Source organism: Notechis scutatus, chromosome 2 (assembly GCF_049901735.1).
Source record: "Notechis scutatus isolate UNSWTSFEM ecotype Mainland chromosome 2, rNotScu1.2, whole genome shotgun sequence".
NCBI classification, from domain to species: Eukaryota; Metazoa; Chordata; class Lepidosauria; order Squamata; family Elapidae; genus Notechis; species Notechis scutatus.
The window spans coordinates 245,096,088-245,121,974 of record NC_142010.1 but is presented as its reverse complement, the minus strand read 5'-3'; the positions used below and the strand labels follow the sequence as shown (position 1 = coordinate 245,121,974).

Below are 25,887 nucleotides of genomic sequence, written 5' to 3'. Positions count from 1 at the left end.
GTGATAAGTACTTGAATTTTATAGAACTTCACCTTGGTATTTTGCCTCTTAGTATAAAATGCATAAGAAATAATTGTACGAGTAAGTCAGTTGATTTGCCATAAGTTGGCAACATAACCTAGGAATACAAGGAGAAGAAAATTGTGGTAGTTCTTATGCAGTCTGCAAAAAAATGAGATCTCCCCTCCCCCAAACTGAGACTGGTGATGTTTTCTGCAGAAAATAATGGTGAGAAATCTTGGCACACTGATAAAGAGTGTTCCTAAAAATGATGTTTTAATGAAAAATGAAAGAATTCGGAAGAAACCATATTACTGAAGAGTCGGGATGTTTTCCTAGGTAGTTATAGTGCATTGAGGAGTGCAACATGTAGTCCTAAAAAAAGCTGAGCTGGGAAATTATTGAGGAATAATTTGGTATTGAGTACCAGCGGGGTAAATACAGAATTCCAGAAAAAGAGTAAGCAAAGCCCACTTTTAATTACTCCATACAAAATTTTATAACTATAATAGCAACTTCAGTCACTGGAGCATATTTGCTTTGTAAAAGGAAATTGGGTTTTTTTGAAGAACATTTATATTCTGTAGCCAGAAAAAAATGGGTGGTATTTTCTTCTGATTAAATCATTGAAAGACATGTTTATACACATACTTAGAATGCCTGGAAGCATACCTGCCTGGAGATCTTTTGAAATTTGGCACATGGCTTTATGACTTGGAGAATAAAATGAAAGTGACAATTAATGGTATACTAGTGTTTTGAAATGGATCCTCTGCTGCTTCCTCTTTTTTTTAGTAAAAAAAAATTGAGAAACCCAGGATTTTCAGTAATTTAATGGTGCAAGAAATGTTGATACTTCATTTTTGCCAATGGCTAATGTGAAAAGTTAACGATCAAGAAAGTGAATTATCCACACACTCAAAAACCCCTTTTACACTGAAAGTTTAATTTAGAATTAATTACCTTTTATGCTAAAAAGTTTAATTCAGAATTTTGAGAGCATTTGGTGGGTATAGATTATCCTCGACTTACGACCACAATTGGGATTGCAACTTCCATCACTAAGCAATGGGGTTAAGTGAGTTGCACCAGATTTTATTACTTTTTTTACCATGGTCTTTAAGTGAATCATACAGTTGTTAAGCAAATCTGGCTTCCCATATTGACTTTGCTTGTTGGAAGCCCTCCGGGAAGACTGTAATGGCAATCACGTGAACTCAGGATATGGCAATTGTTGTAAATAAATGCTGATTGCCAAGTGCCTGAATTTTGGTCACATGACTGGGGATGCCACAGTGGTTGTAAATGTATAAGGACTGGTCATAAGACACTTTTGACAACACTGTTATAACTTCTAATATTTAATAAATGTTTGGCAGTCTAGGACTACCTTGTACAGTCACAAAATGACTTCTTGGAAGACTTTGAGGTTTTAAACTAGATCTCATGAATTTTTTTCTCCTGTTCCATTGCTCCTGCTAGTTCTCAGCTGTCCTACTTAGCAACATAAATTTTGGGTTCTATTGTGAGTTGAATCAGAAAAAAACAATGGCTCTATTGCTTGGTATAATGAGAGTTACATTCTGGCTCACCTGAAAATTATTGGAGGAACTGTGGTTAAAATTAGTCTTCTAATATACCAATGCATGAAATCCATTTTTATTTGTTACCTATAACACCTAATCTACAGTTCTTACATGGCCTTTAGGACCTATGATTACTTTTGGAATTTATCTAAGCCTACCGCTCATCCGATGGCTGATTGCCAGCCTTCACAGCTTAAATTTTCTTCTCTCTTTCATTTTTTTATTTCTTTTCTGTTGCTTCAGCTCTTTAATGTAATGTATATTGAATGTTGTGTGCTTGCACATTTTTAATAAGTCTGTTTCCTTTGAAATATGGATAAATTTGATTGCAAGGATTTCTGTTTCCTCTGTGTTATTCATTGCATTCTTTTGTCTTCATTTCATTTTGCTCTATTAGGCTGTTTCCTCCTCTTCCTGCAGAACTCTGAATAAAGGTGAGCAGCTTCTAGAGCTGTTGATATAGTAAACCAATTGTGCAGTTTTATACTCCACCTTAGCATTAGCAAGTAATCTTTACAACAATTTCTTTTACAGAACCCCTAGTTTATAATTTCCATCACTGATATAAATGGCTGCGATTTGGTTAGTATGTCTACTTTTCTCTTGTGGAAGGCCACTAAGTGAGTCACAATGAAGGCCAACAAAACCAGCTACAGGTAGTCCTCAATTGAGCCCAAAATTTCTGTTGTTAAGTGAGTTTTGCCTAATTTACAACCTTTCTTGCCACGGTTGTTAAGTGAATCACTGCAGTTGATAAGTTGTAACACAGTTGTTAAGTGAATCTGGCTTCCCCATTGACTTTGCTTGTCCAAAAGTTGCAAAAGGGGATCACATGACTTTGGGACAGAGCAGTGGACATAAGTAGGAACCAATTGCTAAGCATTTGAATTTTGATCACGTGATCATGGGGATGCTACAAAGGTTATAACTTTGAAAATCACTTTTTCCAGTGCAGTTGTAATTTTGAACAATCATTAAATGAACTGTTGTAAGTTGAGAACTACCTGTACTTGCCTGCCTTCCTTCAGTTCTGTATTTCTGCTTAATTGCAAGATTTTTAAGAGTAACTGAGGTTTATTAATTGGACTGATTCCCAGAAAAAATGTTTTTATCTTTATTTTTAATAGCTGTGGTTTTTATATCACTTTAATAATAGTTGGAGGGCAGAGCTGGCATCGCGCCGATACGGCATGCGATCTTGGAGGTCTGAGATTGCTGCTGATATCTTTGCTCCTGGACGGTCCAAGTGGATCTAAACCGTCCCGAAGAGATGGTGAATGTAAAGAGCGCATCCTGTTGATCCCAGGGATACCGCAAAGTCCCTGTTAGATTCAGGAGAAGCTCTTTTTTCCAGCGGCAAAGAGGCAGCCATTAATGCTGCTGAAGTTGGGACAGCTCCGAAACGAAAGAGAACGGAAAGAGAAAGTGTGCCGGTTTGGTAAGAATTTTTTCTTTACTTTAAGATTTGAAAGGACACCCTAAGGAAAAGAGAATCTGTAAACGTTTTGACAGAAGTGATTAAGCGGCGATTTTAAACAGGAATGTCAAAGTAATATATATATATATATTTTCTCATTGCTGGATTTTCTACGCATGATCTTATATTTTGAAATTGGACTGGTTTTTCTTCTCTTCTTTTATCTCTTCTTTTTCTCCTTTTTGACTTTATATTATTTTAGGCTAGATACTCCCTTTTAGTTATTTTTTTAAAATATCTTTTTCTTTTTTTAATTAATTTTTATTATATTTTGCTTGGAAAAGGAGGGGGAAAGTGAAAGCAAAAGAAACTTTGTAACACTGCCAACTAGAGGCTTGGAAATATTCTATTTCTCTTGTGACCAGACAAAGCTTGAGAAGGAACTGAGACTTCTTTTCAAGGACATTGCTATTTGATAAGATAGAGGGAAGAGCATGGGAGAGTATTATTGCAGGTGCTATCAACACCTGGAGTCTGGTGTTGAAGCTTATTGGAAAAGAAAAGGTGATAAGTCTCTGGAGAAGAGAGTTATAACAAGAGCCTTGGATAACTAAACAAAGTGCAGTGTGCTCTTTTTATTTCTTCTAAGCTGCACTACCCCTCCTCACCAGTTTACTTTTTGAAATAGCTATTTGGATTTTTGGCTCTTTGGAACTTGTCTTTATTTTTTTTTCTTGTCCTTGGAAGTTAAATTTCTATGCTTGCTTTTTATTTTGAAGGGAAAGCTTTAGTACTAATGATTCCCTTCCTTTTCTTTTTAAGGGAGTAGCCTTTTTTTTCTCTCTCTCCCTTCCTGGTATTTTTGTCTTTCCATCTACCTTCCATGTTGTTTTTTGTTGTTGTTTTTTTTCCTGACCTTTTTTTCTCTCTTATGCATCCTTTTATATTTGAGATGTCTTAATTGGATTAAGGTGTTGAAGAACCTGAAGAATTTTTCCTTTCTTTTTTTAGCTTTTTATTCTTCACTTTTCTGCCTTTTTTAGGATTTTACAACTTTTTCTTTTGTGTGTGTGTTTATGGTCTTTTCCTTCATTTTTGAATTTTTACTCTTATCTAACCAATCGATTGGATTAAGGTATACAAGAACCTGAAGATTTTTTTTCATTATTATTACTATTTGGCTTCTTTTTTCCTACTATTTTTATTTGGAACTGCAATTAGTTATTTCACAATTGAATTAAGGTCTAAAAGAACCTGAAGATTTTGAATTGCTCAAAATGAGTAGGAAATTAACAGCTCCTGGTTCCTCAACTTATACTTCTTCCTCTCCACCATCTGGAGGACAACGGTCAATACAGACAATGTTAAGGCAAGAAAAAGAACAAGAAAAAGTGACCCTGCAGATGATTATGCAAGGAATTCAAAATATTCAAACAAAATCAGAAAATATTGAAAAGAGAATAGAGAACATTGAAAAAAGAACAGGGAAAACCGATGAAAAAGTGGAGAACATCCAACAAATGATGATGAAGTATGATGAGAAACTCCAAAAAATTGAAGAAGATAAACAAAGAGACAAGAAGATTGGAGACATCGATAACAGATTAACTGTGGTTGAACAAGATAAAAGTGGTATGCTGAGATGGGAGATGGACAGATCAGAATTTTATCTTAGATTCCAAAACATAGAGGAAGAAAAAGGACAAAATCTAGCTGAGATAGAAATATTGGCTGAAGCTTTGGAAATAACTGAAGAGAAGATGATGGATGGAATAGATGAGGTCTATTGAGTCTTCACAAGATATGCAATGAGAAATAGCTTACCAAGAGAAGTTCACATCAGATTTACAAAGAAAGCCATTAAAATGCAAATTTTGCAAGTGGCAAGAGAGAAAACATTGAAATACAAAGATAAGGAGATTGTGGTCCTGAAACAAGTACCCAGAAGAGTGAGAGAGATGAGAAGAGAATACCGATTCTTGACCAAATTGCTACTTAAAAAAGAGGTGAATTATAGATGGCTGATTCCAGAAGGTTTAATGTTCACATGGCAAGAACAGAGATATAGAATTGACTCAATTGAGAAAGCTGAATCATTTTACACAGAATTTTTCAGAGGGAAAGAGGAAGAGGCAGAAAAAGAAATTTCACTAATTGAATTCCAAGAGGACTGCCAAATGACGACTGAAAAAGAAGAAGGTGCAGTAAGTGGAAAGGAGGAAGCCAAAGAACAACGTGAACCAAGAGCCACGAGAGCTGTCAAACCTAAGTACAAAATATAACCATGGAAGAGAAAAAATTGATTACAATTAATATAAATGGACTTAATTCAGCCGTTAAAAGAAGGAAAACCTTCCATAAATTAGAGAAATTAAAATTTGATATAATCTGCCTACAAGAAGTACATATTAAAAAACAATATGAACAATTGTTAATACAGCCAAAATTAGGGAAAATATTTACTTCCTTGACACAATGTAAGAAAAGAGGAGTGGTTTTATATATTAAAGAGACCATCCCAGCAAATTGATTTATACTGATGATGACAGAAGAATACTAATGGTGGAAATAATGGACAATAATACGAAAACACTCCATGTTTTCACTCCAACACTCCAACACTCCATAAAATCTATGCCCCGAATGACAATCAAGAAGAATTTTATAAAAAATTACATATGAAAATAATTGAACTGGACTATGCTAATATAGTTATGATGGGAGATTTTAATGGAATTGTAGACAATAAATTGGACTATACAGCACAGAAAACAATAAAGCAAAACAGAAAGACTCTCCCTAAATCTTTTTTTAAAATGGTAGATGAAATAAACTTAAAAGATACATGGAGAGAAAGAAATGCTAAAACTAAACAATACACCTTCTACTCAAATAGACATTTATCATGGTCCAGAATAGATATGATATGGATGTCAACAGAATTGTTAACTAATATTCAAGAAATAAATATTGAAACAAGTACTTGGGCAGATCACAATCCAATGACAATTAAATGGAAAGGACGAAGAAGATCTAGATGGACACTAAATAATACTATATTAAAGGAAAAAGACTTCACACAGTGGATGGAGAAAGAACTGGCTTTCTCCTTTAGAGAAAACAAAAAAGAAGATAAATCGATTCAGAATGTATGGGATACAATGAAGGCATATGCCAGAGGCTTCATAATAGACTTAATACAAGGAAAAGAAATACCATGAAAATATTAGCCTCTAAGGCACTAGAGGATGAGTATAAAGGACTTGAAAAAGAGCTACAGAAAATGGCACAAAAAAAGGACATTAAGTTAAAAATGGATATAACCAAACATAAAATGGGTCTAATAGAAAAAGAAGAATTAGCACAGAAAATTTGAGGTGCTAAACAGAATTACTTTGAAGATGCAAATAAACCAGGTAGATGGTTAGCATATAAATTGAGAAAGGAGAAAGAATCAAGGAAAATATTGCAATTAATAGATGACCAAGGCCAGGTTTGCTATGGTAGTAAAGAGAAGAAGGAAATCATTCGAGTCTATTATGGGAAACTATACACACAAGAGAATATTGATGAGGAAAGAGTTAAACAGTATTTACAGAATGCTAATTTACCCCAGATACCTAAAGAGATTGAAACAATGTTAGAAAGCAATATAACGATGATGGAGTTAACTGAAGCACTCAAGAAGCAAAATAATGGAAAGGCACCAGGCCCAGATGGACTTCCGGCAGAATTTTACAAAACATTACAAGAATCATTGAATCTTTCATTGTTAGAAGTGATGAATGAAGTTATGTTAAAGAAGAGGATACCTAAATCATGGTCAGAAGTTTATATCACACTTGTTCCAAAAGAGGAGACCGATCCATTACAAATCAAGAACTATAGACCTATTTCCCTACTAAACGCAGATTATAAAATTTTTGCTTCAATATTGGCAGAAAGACTTAAAAAATATTTAAAAAACTTTATCCATCCTGATCAAAATGGATTTCTGCCAAAGAGACAAATTAAAGACAATATGAGAGTAATCTTGGACACTTTGGAATACTACGAGGCACATCCTGAAAAACAGATGCAGTACACTAAAAGAGAATAATTATATCAAACTTAAACAGCAGATAGCGCTAGATTTGGCGAAATGGGAAAATTTACAACTGTCATTAATAGGGAGAATATCAACAATTGAGATGAATATATTACCCAGAATTTTATATTTGTTTCAAACAATTCCAATTAAGCTTGGAAAAGATTACTTTGAAGATTTAAATAAAATTGTGTTGAAATATATATGGCAAGGTAAGAAAGCGAGAATAAAATTAAAACTTTTGCAAGATGCTAGAATAAGAGGAGGATTTGGTTTGCCTAATTGGGAGTTGTACTACCAAGCTACAAACTTGATGTGGGCTAAGGAATGGATAACACTAAGAAATACTAGATTGTTGACATTAGAAGGACATGATTTGTTGTTGGGGTGGCATGCTTTTTTATGGTACAAAGGAACTAAAACACAGGGGTATTTTTGAAGACATTATATACGGGAGTCTCTGTGATTAAACTGGGAGAAAATTAAAAGACAATGTTATTTGAAAATTCCAGTCTGGCTATCGACTATTGAAGCATTTTCTTATCCTATAATATACAAAAAGGAACAAACAGATATGGTGAAATATTGAATGAAAAGGGTGAACTTAAATCTATACAAAAACTAGAGGAACAAGGTATAATGATGAATTGATTTTCATATGCGCAAATACATTCAAGGTATGATAAAAATTCTAAAACGGAAGGTTTCTATGATAAACTGACTGAGATAAGATTTTGACAGGTACTGATGAAAAGGTGATTAAAAAATTATATGGATACTTATTCGGAATTAAACTCGAAGAACAAGTTAAAGAAACTATGATTGCTTGGAGGAAGAATTTTGGATATGGATAATTTGGATAATTTAGAGAAATGGCAAAAATTGTGGTCTCAAAATTATAAAATGACAATGTCAACAGCATATAAAGAAAATTTGTATAAGATGTTTTACAGGTGGCATTTCCCCCCCGACAAGAATAGCAAGAATGTTCAAGAATAAATCCGAAAAATGTTGGAAATGTCATCAGATACCTGGTTCATATTACCATATGTGGTGGACTTGTGCGGACGCTAAAAAATACTGGACTAAAATCCACACGTGGTTAGAAAAAATGACAAAAAAACATATAGATTTGAAACCAGAGATATTTTTATTGGGAATTTTACCTGAAATATATAGTAAAGACTTGAAATACCTGATTGTAAATGTATCAACAGCGGCTAGGATTGTATTTGCTAAAAACTGGAAAAATGAGAAAACACCATCACAGGAGGAAATCATTAAGAAAATATTGGAATGTGCTGAAATGAGTAGATTGACGTTTGAAATTAGAGAACAAGATGATAAACAATTTTATAAAATTTGGGATCTATTCTATCAATGGTTAGACAATAAAATATAGTAATGAAATATGTAGACTTTTAGGAAATAATAAATATATAAAGATGCATTCTTTTCTTATTATATCTACAAAATGATTCTAGGATAGATTTGGGATGATAATATGAACTGTCATAAAACAAATTAAGTAAAATATGATTGTTTTGTAAAACATGAATGAACAAAAGTATAGTCAAATGATTGATTAATAATGGTATTAATGTATTTAATATTTGATTGAAAATACGAGATTATATACAATGTAATTGTAATTGAAGACTATGAAATGGAAGCACAAAACAATTTGTAAACCAACTGGCACACTGTATGTATATATATGGAAGATGACTTGATGTTTTTATGTTTTGTTTGTTTATGTTTGTTTTAAAAACCAATAAATTTTTTTAAAAAAATAATAGTTAGCTTTGTGAATAATGCAACACAGTTAAAGGGGGCTCCTGATGAAACAAACGGGAATAACTTCCCATATCTTTTTTTGGCTTGTAACATATGGGAATTATTGCCTTTGTTGCTTGTTTTGCCTTCAGAGAAATATATTTCTGTTTTTTTTCTTTTCCTGATAGGACAGAAGAAGTTGAGTATTTGGTTGAATAGGAAGTTTGACTATAAAATATTTTATGAGTTAAATTTATTTTGTCTGTAACAACTGAATCTAATTCTTTGTTATGCACAAACTGGAGTGGAATATAATAGAAAAGACCAATAAAAGTATGCATCAAACATATTTTTGAGAAAATATGAAGATGGCATATTTAAAAGTTTATTATCTACATAGAATAATTGTTACAGTAGTTGTCTTCTCCAACAGGTATCTTCCAGAAATCTTGCCTTACCAAGAAAAATATCCATAGGGAAGATGTAGTATTAAGAATCTGCATAGTAATCTCCTTAGTATGTATAATGCTGCTTGAATTTTGGAATGAAGTTAAATTGTGTGGGAAAGTGGACTTGTGTGTGCTTTTTCAGCTATACTAATAAATGCATGATTTGAACTTCTTCCTAAGAGGTAGTTAGTTCTTATTGCCTTGCTTATGTGTAGGTTCCCTTCCAAATTATGACAGACCTCCCCAGGGTACTTAAGACCAAGTTGTGAAATTGTGATGGCTGCTGCCCACCCACATCCCACACAGCCGGATGACACCCCCCCTCCAACAAAAAAAAAAAAAAAAAAACCTGGCAGGCTCATTACAGTTGTAAGTGGTGAACTGCCTGTGGCTGGTAATGCTGAATGTATCAATGTGGTTAAAAAAGGACAATAGCAGTAGGGTTTGAGTGCTTCTTTGGATACAGGCTGATGTTTGTTTCAACAAAGTGAATGCTCAATAGTAAGTGCATGTAGTTAAGTAAGTTGTTCCCCAGGGTATGAGCTTTTTTGGCCACAGCTGTTAAGCAAATCACGGCAAGTTGTTAAATGAACCATGCAGTTGGTTATGTCAGGGCTCCGGCAGTTACCCCCATTTAAATCATGAGTCTGTAGCTGAACTTCCAACATTTAAAGAAGATTTATTAGAAGTAAACATGCTTGGGTGTAGCTGTAGCTGAGACACATCATTCATTGTCACCCTTGACCCTGGTTTTCCCCCACCCCCTGGGTTTATCGTAATTCATATTCTCCAATGGGACACATCCATTGCCAAGAGTCATCAGTTAGAATTTTGTGCGGCAGAAACTTGGGTCACCTAGTTCCTATCTTTGAAAACATTTATGGGATGCAAGCTGCTCACTGCTCCCCCCTCCCTTTCTGTTGGCAACTCTAAAAAGACCAGAGAAACATTTTATGAGTTGACAGGTTAAGTGACTTATGCGGTTTTTAAGTGAGTCATGTGGTTGTTAAGTGAATCTGGTTTCCCCGATTGACTTTGCTTGTGGGAAGGTTATAAATGGTGATCACATGACCCTGAGATAGTGCAATTAATTAATACAAGCCAATTCAAAATTTGATCATGTGACCATGAAGAGGCTGCAATCGTCGTGTGAAAAATGGTCACAAGTCACTTTTTTTCAGTGCTACTGTAAGTTTTAAAGGTTAAAGGAATGAGGGGAATTGTGCACTTGGCTTCTTCAATAGAAGCAGTTATTGTTAAACCTCACCATGCATTCTGCATCTGCCTTTTGAAAGGTGGCAGAATGGAAATTAGTGTTCGGTCAGCAGTGCTGATAAGAACTCTCCCTCCCTCCCTCCTCCCCCCCCTTAGCTTTGTGCTTGACTTCTGGGCTCTGTTCCTAATATTGACTATGTTTAAAATAAATGCTTTTTAAAAAATGATTTACCGTGCATGTAAATAATACTTTGCATAGGATATTATAATATGCTCAGCCTTTTAACCGTTAGTTTATATCCTGTTTGTATTCCTGCCTTTATAGGTATTCCATATAAGAAATTGACTGTAGGTGTTCCAAAGGAGATCTTTCAAAATGAGAAAAGGATTGCCTTGTCACCAGCTGGAGTTCAAGCACTGGTTAAGCAGGGTTTTAACGTTATTGTGGAGTCAAGTGCAGGAGAAGCTGCTAAGTTCTCTGATGACCACTATAGACAGGCTGGAGCACAGATCCAGGGCACCAAGGAAGCGTTGGCTTCTGACATAGTCCTCAAGGTAGTAATTGTCTGTTTACTATTACACCTCTGAGATCAGTTTTTCTAAAAAAAAAAAAAAAAGTGTTTCTCTATTTTGTTGTTGCAGGTGGTTGGGGGTTATTTCTCTTTTATTGGTTTATATTGGTTTTTTTTAATCCTTGTAAGCAAGCAGTCTGGAGTCACTGAAAATGAGTTGGGTGGTCATATAAATTTTCTTAAATAAAAAAAAAATGAAGACTAGATAATAAGGATGTGCAAAATGTTTTAAATACAAAAGAGGTAAAATTTATGGATAAAGTTTGTCTTAATGTAAAAGTTGCAGGGAAACACAATCTTCACATATTTAAAATCGTTACAGTCAGGTATTGCTTATCTATAAGAGACTCATTTAAGGAAATGGGATAAATCTCTATTAATGAAGAATTAGGTGGGACAGATTTGTCTCATAGATATTTTGAATGCATTTTTGGAGTTGGCAGGAACACACACAGGAGACAAAGCCCTATCAACTTCCTAAACAAAAGAAGATGCCAGAGCTATTTAATGTAAAAACCAGATATGTGAAAGAGGAATTTCAAGAAAACTCAATTGAACTCAGAAAGCCTGCACATATAGTAGACCTATGAGATAAGGAATATTAAAGGAAGCCAGTGCCACTTTATCATTGGTTTATCCTTAAATTGATCAACCAGTTTATTGTTTATCCTGGTCAATCAACAGGGAATTTGTCTTGCAATATAAATGCATGAAGCTATAGAATAGATATAGAATTCTTTATTGGCCAAGTGTGATTGGACACACAAGGAATTTGTCTTTGGTGTATATGCTCTCAATGTACATAAAAGAAATACATTCATCAAGAATCATAAGATACAACACTTAGTGATAGTGGTCCAAACAAATATAAGTATATACAGGTGGCCCTCATTTTGTTGACCATTCAAAGTTATGATGGCACTGAAAGGGTAATTGTATAACTGGTCCTCACACTTACGACCATTGTAATATTCCCATAGTCGAGGGATTGCCATATGTGTGCTTCACAGTTGGCTTCCAATGTGCAAAGTTAGTAGAGAAGCAAGCAGTAAAATCCCAGATCATGATCACATGATGTCTTGCTTAACGATAGCACCTAGTTGTGGTTATTAAATGAGGACTACCTGTGCATGCATTATGGAAAATGTTTTGAGTTCAAATTGTTAAAATAATTAAGTTTAAAGTAGATGGTTTGCATTTGAAATGAATTGTTCTGATCATTTTGGAAGCATTTCAAGCTCAAAACATCTCCCAAGTGGTGGAGAAAAGCCATTTCAAATGTGAAGCAACTGTTTCAAATGTCCAAAGCCATTTTGAACTCAGGCATGTTGAATTCAAAAGTTTGATTTTGAGAAATTGCACATGCCATATATATAATTCAAGGTGGCAGATATACCTAATGCTCCTTCTTATTTTCCTCACAACAACCCTGTGAGGTAGATTGGGCTGAGAAAGAGGGATTGGGCCACAGTCATCCAGCTAGCTTTCACACTTAAGGTGAGACTTGAACTCAGAATCTCGTGGTTTCTAGGTCAGCACCTTAACCCCAACGCGGTACTGGCTTTCTGTATAAGAGAATTGCTACCGATACATCATTGCTATGTGTCTTCATGTAGGACTTGCTATGTTGCTAGTAGCTATCAGGAATTGTGGGGCCTATCCCAGGGATCCCCAACCTTTTCGACGCCGCGGCCCGGTTACGGCGTCAGCTGGGCGCCGCGGCCCGGTTCCGGCGTCAGCTGGGCGCCGCCATTTTTTTACGAAAAATCACTTCCGGTGATGTCACCGGAAGCGATTTTCGTCAAAAAATAAGCGGCGCTAGCGCTCGGTGAGCTTTTTCAGGTAGAAATGGCTTTCTACCCGGAAAAGCTCGCTGGAAGCGCTGGCGCCGCCATCTTTTTTGACGAAAAATTGCTTTTTTTACCAAAAAAAGATGGCGGCGCCCAGCAACCAGCGGCCCGGTAAGGCTTGTTCCGCGGCCCGGTACCGGTCCACGGACCGGCGGTTGGGGACCCCTGGCCTATCCTAATTCTTCAAACATCATCTTAAAATACTATTTGCATAGTAGACAGTATAATTTTGATCTATGGTAGTTACTTTGAATGTGAATCATGGTGTTCAAGTTACAACATTAAGTCACTTTTACTAGCTAGCTCCATCATTTGAAATCTTTCACAGGCAATGCATTTTAAAAACATGCATTTCAGATTTCTTTGGAACAAGGACAAAGCACATCTGATAAAGCTTTGTCTTGCAGAGAGCAAACTTCAGTTGCTGTAGAGCAGATGCAAGTTACCAGGCAAACTGTTGACTGAGCAAAGTCCATTTTGCTTTTACTTTTCAGTGGCAACATTGTGCTAACATTTTAGTTCCACAAACTGAATCTTTAATGATGATTAATTCTCCTTTTGTCTACACTGACAGCAGGAATGCTGCTGTTAATGTTTTGAGTGAAAATAAATGACTCAAAACAAGGAGGAGTCAAGTTGGTGAAAACTACTTTATCTAATAAAATAATTTATTATTTTATTTGATACTATCTAGTCTAGTGTTCCTCAAGCAACTTTAAGATAGGTGGATATCAACTTTCAGAATTCCCTAGCCAGCATGGGTGGCTGGGGAATTATGTGAGTTGAACTTCATCCATTTTAAATTTGCTTAAGTTGAGAAACACTAAATAATAACAAATGAAATAATAAATTATCTAACTAGGCAGCTTTCGTCAACTCGACTCTTCCTTGTTTTGAATAATCTATTTTCACACAAAACCAGCATTCCTGCTGAGAAATACTGAACTAAACCAATTCTTAAAGTAGGGGTAATTACCCGAAGGATAATTTGGGCGTATCCTAGTAGTAATGGAGCAATTTGTAATTGCTTGTTTGTGAGTCGAGGATCCAGTTTGTAAGTTGCTTTTGTAAATAGCTGCATCTGTGTTAGTGTGATTTTTTTGCAGGAGAGTGGTGATATTATTCAAGATTGGGAGAAGGGTAATTGGGTCAAACAGATTAAGAATCACTGATTTATATCGATGGGCAAGATCTGTCCAGGAATTCTGTTAAGATAATTTTTCAGGTTATTACTGGTAGGTGATCTTAGGAACAGAACTCTTCATCTTTTTTTACTTTTGCACCAAAGACAAATTCCTTTTATGTCCAATCACACTTGGCCAATAAAGTATTCTATTCTATTCTATTCTATTCTATTCTATTCTATTCTATTCTATTCTATTCTATTCACAGGGGAATTTTCAAAAAGAGGCATTATTAAGCATGAATTGGCAGTTAGGATGCCCCAACTTTAAAGAAATATATAAGACATTGTCCTTGTCCTAAAAGCTCATGTTCTCCAAAACAATACAAGGTCATTTCTGAATTTTTGTGTGTGAGAGTTATAGCCCGAAGGGGAGAGTTCAGTACCAATCATGAATTATTCATTAAAAGTTAAGTATCATTAACTGAAGGAATTTCCTATTGTAAAGAAAGAGAAAATTAAATCTTCCACACCATTAGCAAGTGTATAGATTCTGGATTCTTCTTTTCCAATACCCTTTTGCCTTGGAAAAATATTTCTAGGTAACCGAATTAGGGCTCCCCCCCCCCCCAGTACAATTGACAGACGTTGCAGGTCCATCCAACTGAGATTGCAGTAGGAAGAAAGAGTTAAAAATTCTCTGTTCTCTTTCTTGACTTCTTAACCAGTACCAGTTCTTGTGCTTTTTCTTTTTTAAACAAGTAATTGAGGCATTTGCCAATTGCTATTTTGAATGTTAGTCCTATTTGGGGCTTACGTGCCTTAATATAATCATTTATAAATTGCTAATGTTAATTAACTATATGTAATAATGTAGCTATTAAGCACAAAATTATGAAATGGCATTTCATTTGTTTCCCGTATTTGTAGAGCTATTCTACTTGGAGTTCACAAAATAAATACAAGCAATTAAAGCAAAGCATGAAATGCTTTTAAAAATTAATATAATTAGAATATTGTTTTATTTTGATTTATTTTCATTCTTGCATTATGAGTTTTTTGTGATTCAACTCTTTTTCTGCTCTTCTCTAGGTGAGGGCTCCAATGTTTAATTCTGTACTTGGCGTCCATGAGATTGAGCTTTTTAAATCACAAGGTACTCTGATCAGTTTTATCTATCCAGCTCAAAACCCAGATCTGCTGAACAAACTAGCAGAAAAAAACACCACTGTCTTGGCTATGGATCAGGTTCCACGCGTGACTATTGCTCAGGGATATGATGCTCTCAGCTCTATGGCCAACATTGCTGGGTATGATACCACATACTGTTTTTTACTCATTTGCAGAATTCTGTTAATTGTCAGGATTCCGGCAGTTACCCCAATTAAATCATGAGTCTTGATCCAAATTTCCAAAACTTCAAAATGATTTATTGGGAGTTAACATGTCCGGCACTGCCTGGGTGTAGCTGACTCTGAGACACATAATTCATTGTCACCCTTGACCCTGGTTTCCCCCCATTCCCTGGGTGTATCATAATTCATATTCTCCAATGAGACACATCCATAGCCAAGAGTCATCAGTCATATTCTCCAATTAAATATTTGTGCAGCAGAAACTTCAGTCACCTAGTCAGTATCCTTGAAAAACTATTTGTGGAATGTACTTTTGATTTCCAAGCTGCCGCACTGCTCTTTCAAACCCCTTTCCCCCCTCCCTTTCTGTTGGCAACTCTAAAAAGACCATAGAAATATTTTATGAATTGACATTAATAAAGAATTTGATATGGAGTGGAATTCATATTTAAGACAAATGTGTGCTTTCCTCTTCAGCGAGCAGAACAAATTCATTGCCCTTAAGCAGGCCCAGACAGAGGACAAAGAAATTCCAGTTTCTAACAACTGGAAAGTTCTCAGAAAGTAATGCCTTCAGATAATCCTCAACTTATGACCACTTCTGTTGCTAAGCAAGACAGTTAAGAAAGTTTGGTCCCATTTTATGACCTTTCTTGACACAGTTGTTAAGTGAATCATTGCAGTTGTTTAAGTGAGTCTGGGTTCTCCATTGACTTTGCTTGTCGAAAGATCACAAAAAGGTGATCGTATGATCCCAGGACACTACCATTGTCATGCATAAATCCGGTTATCAAGCATCTGAACTTTGATCATCTGACCGTAGGGATGCTACAATAGTCATAAATGTGAAAAATGGTTATCTTAGTGCAAGGAAAAAACAAAAATTTGAAGCCATCATTTATTTATTATTTATTAATCAAATTTATATAGTGTCCCATCTCACAATATACTCATATCCACTAGTTCATGGGTTTCAAACTCAAGGCCCACCGACCAGATCCGACCCATAGGCTGCTTAGATCTGGCCCATGGGCCCGCCCTGGAAACAGCAAAGGACCGGCCCATGGTGCCTTTGCCAGAGAAAACAGAGCTCAGGAGAGCTGTGTGCGTCCTCCCAGAGCTCCATTTTTACTGGCAGAAGGTTGCAGGAGGCCATTGTGGCCAAAATGGAGCCTGGGAGGGCCGCACCCTGAGTGCCATTTTCGCTGGCAGAGGACAGCCGAAATGGAAGCCTTGATGAGTGATGTTGAATTGGCCACACACCCCCACCCCAAGACCAAACACAACCCTGATATAGCCCTCAGTGAAATCGAGTTTGACACCACTCCACTAGTTGAAGAAGGAAGTCCCTGTGACAGGAAATTTGACACTGAAGAAGGAGATATGCTACAAGAAAAGCAGAAAGAAAACCGTGTAGTAATTGTAAATAAATCTGTTTATGTTAGATTAACATAAACATCTTGTCCTGCAGGAGTTCAAGGTGGCTTCCTCATAGCCACCATTTGAAGTTGGGTTCAAAATATTTGTTTTGCTATTTTGAAGTTTTGCTTTGAGCTTTTGTGGCTGATGATGTGTTTCCATGGATTTAACTTCTTTGTACATGAACTGCTTTCTCAGGCTGACTGAAGCAGGACTCATATTTTGATACCAGGAGCAATTGAAGCATACACACAATTGATGGCAAATCGATTGATACAATAGTGTCAGTAACAATGTATTGTTCACAATTAGTAGCTGTGCTTTAACATGGTTCTTTCATTCCATGATTTGCATTGTATCCAGCTTTCTGAGGACCAGTTGTGACTCATTCTTTCTTTCAGTTACCAGATTCATTTGAACTATGCTTTATGCTATGTTGGTTATGTGAATGGGAACAGAAGATAGGTAGATCAGCAAATGCTACACTCTGAAGCCACACACAGAAATCATACTATATCTATGGAGAAATGTAAATGCAATAATACTGATGGCTGGTTTTCCTTCTTTTAACAGTTACAAGGCAGTTGTACTTGCAGCTAATAATTTTGGTCGTTTTTTCACCGGTCAGATCACGGCAGCTGGCAAAGTTCCTCCAGCTAAGGTATGTGTGGGACAAATGTGTTATGAATCAATCATAAGCAGGTTAGCAATGCTCTTTGTACCTTCATATGCTGATTACAATCTCTTCTAGTGAGTTTTCTTCTCCAGAGACTCTTTAGCCTTTCCCTAGTAAATCAAATATACTTTCTTTTGATGTTGGCAGTGATTTGTTAAATTGTAACAAATACTGAGTAATTTACAAATTAATGTCTCTCAAACTAAAGCTTAAGATATGCAGATTATAAAATCAATATAAAATCTGGTTTACTGTTGCTGGCAAACAGTAAAATGTCTGTCACTTCTACATTGACAGGAAATTTGACATATGTCTGACGAACTGCTATTACGGATAGGGTAATCCTGTAATTTTAATCTTGACTTCAGGCTAAACAACATGACTATTCTAGTCGTTAGCATCATAACTGAAATAACTTTCTAAAGTGATACGTTTCATTACAATCCCGTATAGAGTCATGCAATCTTTTGCAACATTTGTGTTCTATTACTACAATACAAAATACAATTTGCTAATACTGTTTGATGGATTTCTTACATTATCTCTTCCAAAGTGGAAGACAATTACATCCATTCCACACTATGTTTTAAAATATTAAATGATTTTCTCATGTGCTGCAGTGTTTTCAGTATTACTATAAAAGTACAGAAACGTACCACCAAATTCTTCTGAAGGAGGAAGAGTAAATTCCATTCTTCTCAGCTAACAGAGAAACTACTTACCTTGGCAGCCATAAATGAACTGATGTCTGTTAATGATAACAGAATTCTTGCCAAGAATGCTGAAAATTCTTCTCCTGGTTATACAAATAGTTCCTTGCAAATATGTATTGAAAGAATGACTTAGTATCTGATAGAATCTTTTGAAATCAAGCTTTCATTCTTTATAATGTTGATAAATAAATTTGAGATTTGTGAACAAAGTTTGGCAAAATCTCATTAGTCTAAAGCGAAGCCCAATCAAACGTGATGTTTTCTCTCTGTGTCAAGCAGGAGGGAGATAAATTACGCAGAGTTACAATGAAACATAGCATGATGTGATGCTCTATAGAATTAAAGCAATTCAATATGATTACTTGTCCTTCTGTTTTCTTTTTTCCTCCTAATTATTGTTTAGTGTTCCACAATTGCTAAGTGCAATGGAACTGCACTGGGCTTTTTAAAAGGTTTTACTCCATTAGATTCTTTTCTAAATACATGTTTGCAATTTTGAAAACAACATGGTTCCTATAAGCATGCTTACATTTCTTGTTGGGTAACCCAGTAATGCTGTGTTTATAATGGCACTGACATAGTCATGCACCTGACTAGCTGTTTGTGTTTCAAGCAATGCTGTAGAGGAAGAAACAGAACCTGGAAATGGAGTCAAGAGACAACTCAGCCGAGAATTGTTATGTGTCCACAAATGCTCCAATTCCATTGACTCTTGCCTAGTACCAATTTAGTGCTGACAGTTAGTTGATTAGATTTTGGTTATAGGCATGAGCAATAAATCTACTTAACTGGAACTTAACATGTGATCCTGATTCTTTGCACTTGACAAGCACACACTGGAAATTGTTTTGGACATTTTCTAGATGTTACTGAAGAAATTAAATTTTTAAACCACTGCTATTTACAGCTTTTGTATGGAATCAAAAGAACGAGGCATATGACTATTCCAGAAATATTTATTTTTAACACTTATTCCAGTTTTCTAAAGCTGGGTAATCAACTTGGAATCAGACATTCCACTATGGGAGAATTCAACAGTACTTGTAGTGATTGCTAATCCCCCCCCCCAGCAAAATCCTTAAGATTTGGATAACTGATATATAATACCATTGATTGGTTAATATTTTCCTTTTCAAGAAGCTTTATGTTCTTAGACAAACAGCTGCTGTTGGCTGCTACTTAAAACAATCCTATATCTTCACTTAATGTTGATTCATGTCAGCCATTTACTGTTTACAATTTAAATCGGTATAAGTTATTATAATTCTTTGCTTGGATGTAGGTTCTGATCATTGGAGGTGGAGTTGCTGGATTAGCATCTGCAGGAGCAGCTAAATCAATGGGAGCCGTAGTTCGTGGATTTGATACCAGGTAGACATATATGAATTTTAAAGATGTATTTATTTTGTTCCTTCCTGTCACTGTTGACTCCTGGCAACTGTCTGCACTAATCCCTGCAATATTCTTGGCAAAGTTTTTCAGAAGTAGTTTGCTGTTGATACTTTCCTGGGTCTGAGAAGGTGTCACTGGCCAAAGATTATCCATCTGCTTTTGTGTCCAAGGAGGGAGTAGAACTTCCAGTTTCTAGCCTGGTTTCTTAACCACTATATCAAAGTGGGTCTCAGAATTTATTAGTTAATAATTCATTTGTATTCTGTTGTTCCTCAAGGATAATCAGAACGCTTGCAAAGAGTTTATTTCCACACATAACTTTGTGGCTTTTCTCCCCCCAGAATTATTGAATAGTCAAGTAGGTTGCATGATTGAACACCACTATATTACATAGTGTAAGGAATAATTCAGATTTTGGGGGGTTGCACCTTAGTAATTCACATAAGATTTTGGACTAAAGGAATATCACCTTGACTTAACTTGTTTTGAAATACAAATACATTCATATAGTGGGTTGCTACTATTTTCTTTCATTATTGTTATTTTTTGACTTCATAAAATTACCTATAGTTCTGGAACTTCCTGAGGGCTTCTCTTCAAGGTATTAATTAGCTCTGACCCAGGGGTGTCAAACTCATGTTGTCATGGCAGTGTCACATGACGGGTTGGAACTTTTTTCCCCTTCGCTAAACTGGGCATGGGCAGCATGTGATGCATCTGACCCATGGGCTGGGAGTTTGACAGCCAGGCTCTAACCCTTTTTTACTCCTTTTGAGAAGCGTGAAGGTTGGCTAAGTGGTGCCACCTGATTAGACAATTCAGACTCAGGTTTCTTTCTTTTCTTTTGGGGATTATTATAGTATTTCTTTCAAAGAATTAAAGCCATTTTAATATTTGTATATTGGAATGTATGGGATAATCCATAGTATTGCATTGTTATTATACAAGTAGTCCTTACCAACTACTTATTCAGCAACTGTTGAAATTGCGATGGCTCTGACCAAGTGGTATTTACAACTAATCCTTGATGTTTCAGTTGTCTCAGAGCCCCACAGTGACATGATCATGATTTGGGCTGTTAGCAACCAGTTTGCAATTATGATGGTTGCAGTGTTCCATAGCCATGTAATTTCCATTTGCAATCTTCCCTGGTGGCTTCCTGTGACCTAAGTCACAAGTTGCTCCCAATGGTTCTTCTCAGCCATTTCTCTTTATGTATTCAGGAATATGTAGAAAGACAAACAGGATGCATTTTAGCTATTCATTCATCGAGAAGATGAAGAAATGAAAAGAGATTCTATATCTGTAAAGCTTGAACATAATAGTTGTTCTCACTTAAGTGTGATAATTGACCGGCAAATCCATCTCTAATTGATTGTGGCCATAAAGCATGCCCATCGTGCGACTACACTGGCTTATAATATCCACTTCCAGTCATTAGGTAAAAAAATCATGTGGTCATTGTTTGTAGCCTCTTGCTGGCTTCCCTATTGACTTTGCTTGTTGGAAGCTGTGAAGATCACAAACAGCAATCATGATTGTGATACATTGCAATGTCATGGGCCAAATGCCAAGTGCCCAAATCACCATCACGTAACTGTGGGAATACTGGAATGGCTGCAACTATGATGACTAGTTGTAAATCTTCTTGTTTGTCGCTGTTATAACTTTGAATAGTTGCTGAACAGGTGGTTAGTGAAAGAGGACTATCTGTATTTGGAATTGTAGTCTCAAATTTGATTTATTCCATTCTTATTTTCAGGCCATTCAGTGTGATATCCCTATCCCCATCACCACCTTGAGTGTTTATATTATTGTCAACTAAAAAATACTTTTTTGGATCTTTTTAATTGCTGGCAGAAAGGGAGTGGGAGAAAGTAGTACATTCCTCAAATGCTTCTCGGCAGCCGAAGCTGTTGGCGCACAAGATTATTACTGGAGAGCATGATTGATGACTCTTGGTTATGTATGTGTCCCATTGGAGAATATACATCCAGGGGGTGGGAGGAAGACCAGGGTCAAGGGGGAAATGAATGATGTATCTTAGTGTCGGCGGCACCCAAGTAATGCCGACATGGTCACTCCTAATAAATCAATGTTTTTTACTCTGAGAGATGCAGCTAGAGACTTATGATTTGAATGGGGGTGGATTTGTCAGAGCCCTGACAATTATTTTGTTCTTATTCTCCTTCTCCTCATAAACAAAGCCACAGTGGTACAACAAAAATTATGATGAGAGCTATCAACAATAAAATCATAATATCAAGACAGTAAAAACAATAAAATACAGAAAATAAAATAAAGTTTGTTTAGTAAACAGATAGAGATGTTCATTCGTTCATTCATTCATCGTATTTACATAGCTGCTTATCTCATAGAAAAGTGGAAGATCTTTATGTGAACATCCTTTGGCTTACTGTTTTCACACGGCTTCCTGAAAATTTCAATTTTTATTACATCCCTGCGTGATTAAGAAAGCAAGTAATTCCAGGCATTATTTCTGTACTGAAATAATTCTTATTGAACAAACTCATCATCACTTTAGTTACACATCTGAATTTATTCTAAGCTTCTGTTGGAGCTCAATTTTAAGGGAGAATATGATTTTCTGGTTTGAAGACTCCTGCGCCGACTTTTTTCTGGTATTATGTTCTGTATATTATTTGCTTTTTTCTTTGTTATTAAAGATTTTGCTTTATTTTCTACTTGGCAGAGCTGCTGCGTTAGAACAATTTAAATCACTAGGTGCTGAGCCTTTGGAAGTTGACATAAAAGAATCTGGGGAAGGCCAAGGAGGATATGCAAAGGAGATGTCCAAAGAGTTTATTGAAGCTGAAATGAAACTCTTTGCTAAACAATGTCAAGAAGTTGATATCATTATTACAACAGCACTTATTCCTGGTAAGTATTCTGTAGAATAGAGATTCATTTTTTTCTCTAGAATGTTTGATTGGAGTAATAATCTTTGCTCCAACTCATATTGAACAAAGTAAGTTAAAGGGTAAGAATTTATTGACTGTAGTTCTGAAATGGTGACTGACATGACTTTGGTACCCAACAACATGGTGATTTTTGCACTATGTGTAAAATGTGTTTTTGTGAGTGACCCCTTCCAAATTTATGCAGGTAGTCCATGATTTATGACATAATGGAGCCTGGCTATCACAGTCGTAACTCATACAGTCGTAAAATGAGTTCGTTTTTTACAGTTGTTAATCTCCACAGTCATTAAGTGAACCTGCTAGCATTAACCAAATGCTGCGGTTGTTAAGCAGACCAATTGTTTGCTATGGGTGCTGTATTATGGTACTGAAAAGCAGAACTAAATACCAATTTTCAGAAAACTATCATAAAACGCAGTGATTTGACTGAGATGCTGGGCATGCAGACTGCCAAAGTAAGGTCACATAAGTGGTGGGGAACTGACTATTAGCACTTTGAATCCATAAGTACCTCTCAGCTAGATTTATCAAAGCTTGAAATGGTTACTAAGTGACCAGCTGTAAGTCAAGGACTACCCAGAGGTGGGCTGCTGGGGGTTCGCAGGGGTTCGGGAGAGCCCCTAGCTAAGTTTCGTGCAGTTCAGAGAACCCCCAAAACCCACTCCTGGCTGCCCCGCCCCGCTGACCCCTCCCAGGAGTCCCCACATGGCCTGTTTTGGATGCAGGTAAGTGCAAGGCGCATGTGGAGGCTTGGGAAGGCTGGAAATGGGCCCTTTTCCGGCTTCCAGAGAGCCTTCGGAGCCCAGTGTTGGGCTTCAAACACGCCGCCAATATCGCCTGACACATTACCCTAGCGGTTCCTGATGGTCCCGGGTCCAGCCGCCCCAGCCGCAACGCCTTGCCTTGTGCCCACCAGCTGGAAAGCTTCACATGGACCTGAAACATTACCCTGAATGGTCCTGATGATCCCACCTTGCCTCATGTCGGCGCGACCAGCTGGGAAGCTTTGCATGGACTCGTCAGCTGTTTGGCGGTGTGCGGTCCTTTGGGCACACTGCCTGCTCTCGAGCGGACCTGTCAGCTGTTGGGCGGTGGGCATTCCTCTTTTCAGTGCCAGGTGGGAGGCGTTTCGCACTGGCAGTTTTGGGGGTTACTGTGGGATTAGCGGCATGAACGGCGGGGTGGGATGGGGCTCGGCACGGGGCTTAGCTTGGAGATAGTTTTGCAGGGTGGGGGTGTGCAGGTAGCTAGGGGCGGATGTTGGATAATTAAGCATTTCCAGGGCGGATGTTAGATAATTAAGGGAAAAGGACTATAAACAGCGCTGAGAGGCAGACGCTCTCAGCGCTGGCTTTGCTCGGGAATTACCATTTGTTGCTGAGTGTTGGAGGAAACAGACCACAATAAACAAGTCTTGCCACAAACAGAACATGAGTAAAGTAGTTTATTGGTGAAGTTTCATTGTGTTCCAACGGAAGCTGACATCCAGGGAGGCCATTTTCGCCCTCCCGGAGGCTCGAGAAAAGCCTCTGGAGCCCAGGGAGGGCAAAAACGCCCCCCCTGCCATGATGCAGGAGGCCAACTAGGCCACGCCCACCATGGTCACGCCCATCCAGCAACCAGGCCGAAAACCCTTTGCTAAAATATTTGAAGCCTACCTCTGGGACTACCTATAAGTTTATGTAAGTAAGACTGATTCTCTGGAAATTTGCAGAACTGAAAAAGCTCAACTGTTCTTTTTTATCTAGAGAAAAGTGACAGAATGGATTATTTCTATTAAGTATAGCTTACAACTTTAGAATTTTTTTTGTCTTTTCAGGTAAAAAAGCTCCAATCCTCTTTCGAAAAGATATGATTGAATTGATGAAGGAAGGGTCAGTGGTCGTAGATCTAGCTGCTGAAGCAGGGGGGAATATTGAAACTACAAAGCCAGGGGAACTCTATGTTCACAAGGTAGCTTTATCAGGTTCTTTATAGCTGTGTTTTTTTTTAGTGTAAAGCAAGGAGTTCCTAAACTAACTGTCTCATCCTAGTGCTCTATGAAGTGGTTATTTCCTAATATTTCTTATCTCCCAAATATTTAGGATTCTGAATATTGTAGTTATCTTATACTTAAACAACTTACACAATAAGTTTCCTTACTTTGTTAACTCACAGCTCAGTGGAACAAATGTTCAAACAGACTTGTTTTAGTCAATATTGGCAAAATGTTGATCATTAGAATAGAACAGAATAGAATTCTTTATTGGCCAAGTGTGATTGGATACACAAGGAATTTGTCTTGGTGCAAATGCTCTCAGTGTACATAAAAGAAAAGAGTCATAAGGTACAACACTTACTGAAAGTCAGGGTACAATAAGCAATCAAATCATACTAGGAAACAGTCAATAAAAATTGTTAGGATACAAGCAACAAGGCTACAGTCATATAGTCACAAGTGGGAGGGGATGGGTGATAAGGAGTGGTGAGAACATTAATAGTAATAGTAATGCAGACTTTGTAAATAGTTGGACAGTGTTGAAGGAATTATTTGTTTAGCAGAATGATGGTATTTGGGGAAAAACTGTCATTGCGTCTAGTTCTGGTGTGCAGTGCTCTATGGCGTCGTTTTGAGGGTAGGAGTTGAAACAGTTTATGTCCAGGATGTGAGGGGTCTGTAACTATTTTCACAGCCTTCTTTTTGACTCATGCAGCATACTCGATTGAAGGCAGGTTGGTAGTAATTTTTTTTTCTGCAGTCCTAATTACTTTCTGAAGTCTGTGTCTGTCTTGTTGGGTTGCAGAACCAAACCTGACAGTTATAGAGGTGCAGATTAGTATATTTAGTGTTCCACGGACAGACACATGCAATATACAGTAACTACTTGGATTTGCTAACAGGTCATCCTCATTCTATGACCATTACATTCAGCAACCTTTCAAAGTTAATGTCGGTTATGATCAGCCCTTGGAGTTCTGACTGTCCCAGCACACTATGGTCACCAGTTCACTTTTATGATTGGTTGCAGTGCCCTATGATCACCATTTGCAAACTTCCCTGCTGGCTTCCCCAGAATGTCACTGAGAAAGACAGCAGGGAAGGTTGCAAGTCACTGGGCTAAGTCTCCCCAATTCTTGCATCCTTCCCCAACCTTCTGCACTTACACTATGCTCTTGGTCACGCTCCCCTCCCCAACCCACAGCAACTCTCCCTGATTCTCACCTTCTGACCCACACTGCATCTCTCCCTATCTCCGTGCACCATTTTGGTCTTCCTCCACTTGGCCGCACCACTTACCAGTCTGGGATTTGCAGTTTCCTGCTGTTTTTCTTTCT

General features: G+C 37.0%; 1 protein-coding gene across 5 annotated transcripts in view; it reads left to right on the top strand.

The window, feature by feature from the left end:
* NNT (nicotinamide nucleotide transhydrogenase) overlaps positions 1 to 25,887 on the top strand; it is an 82,253-nt gene that overhangs the window by 10,053 nt on the left and 46,313 nt on the right. For all 5 annotated transcript variants that reach the window (XM_026666473.2, XM_026666474.2, XM_026666475.2 and 2 more), the window contains exons 3-8: positions 10,856 to 11,085; positions 15,168 to 15,385; positions 17,423 to 17,510; positions 19,521 to 19,609; positions 22,344 to 22,531; positions 24,392 to 24,525. In XM_026666473.2, coding sequence (XP_026522258.1) covers positions 10,856 to 11,085; positions 15,168 to 15,385; positions 17,423 to 17,510; positions 19,521 to 19,609; positions 22,344 to 22,531; positions 24,392 to 24,525 — 947 coding nt within the window. The remainder of the gene's footprint in view (positions 1 to 10,855; positions 11,086 to 15,167; positions 15,386 to 17,422; positions 17,511 to 19,520; positions 19,610 to 22,343; positions 22,532 to 24,391; positions 24,526 to 25,887) is intronic.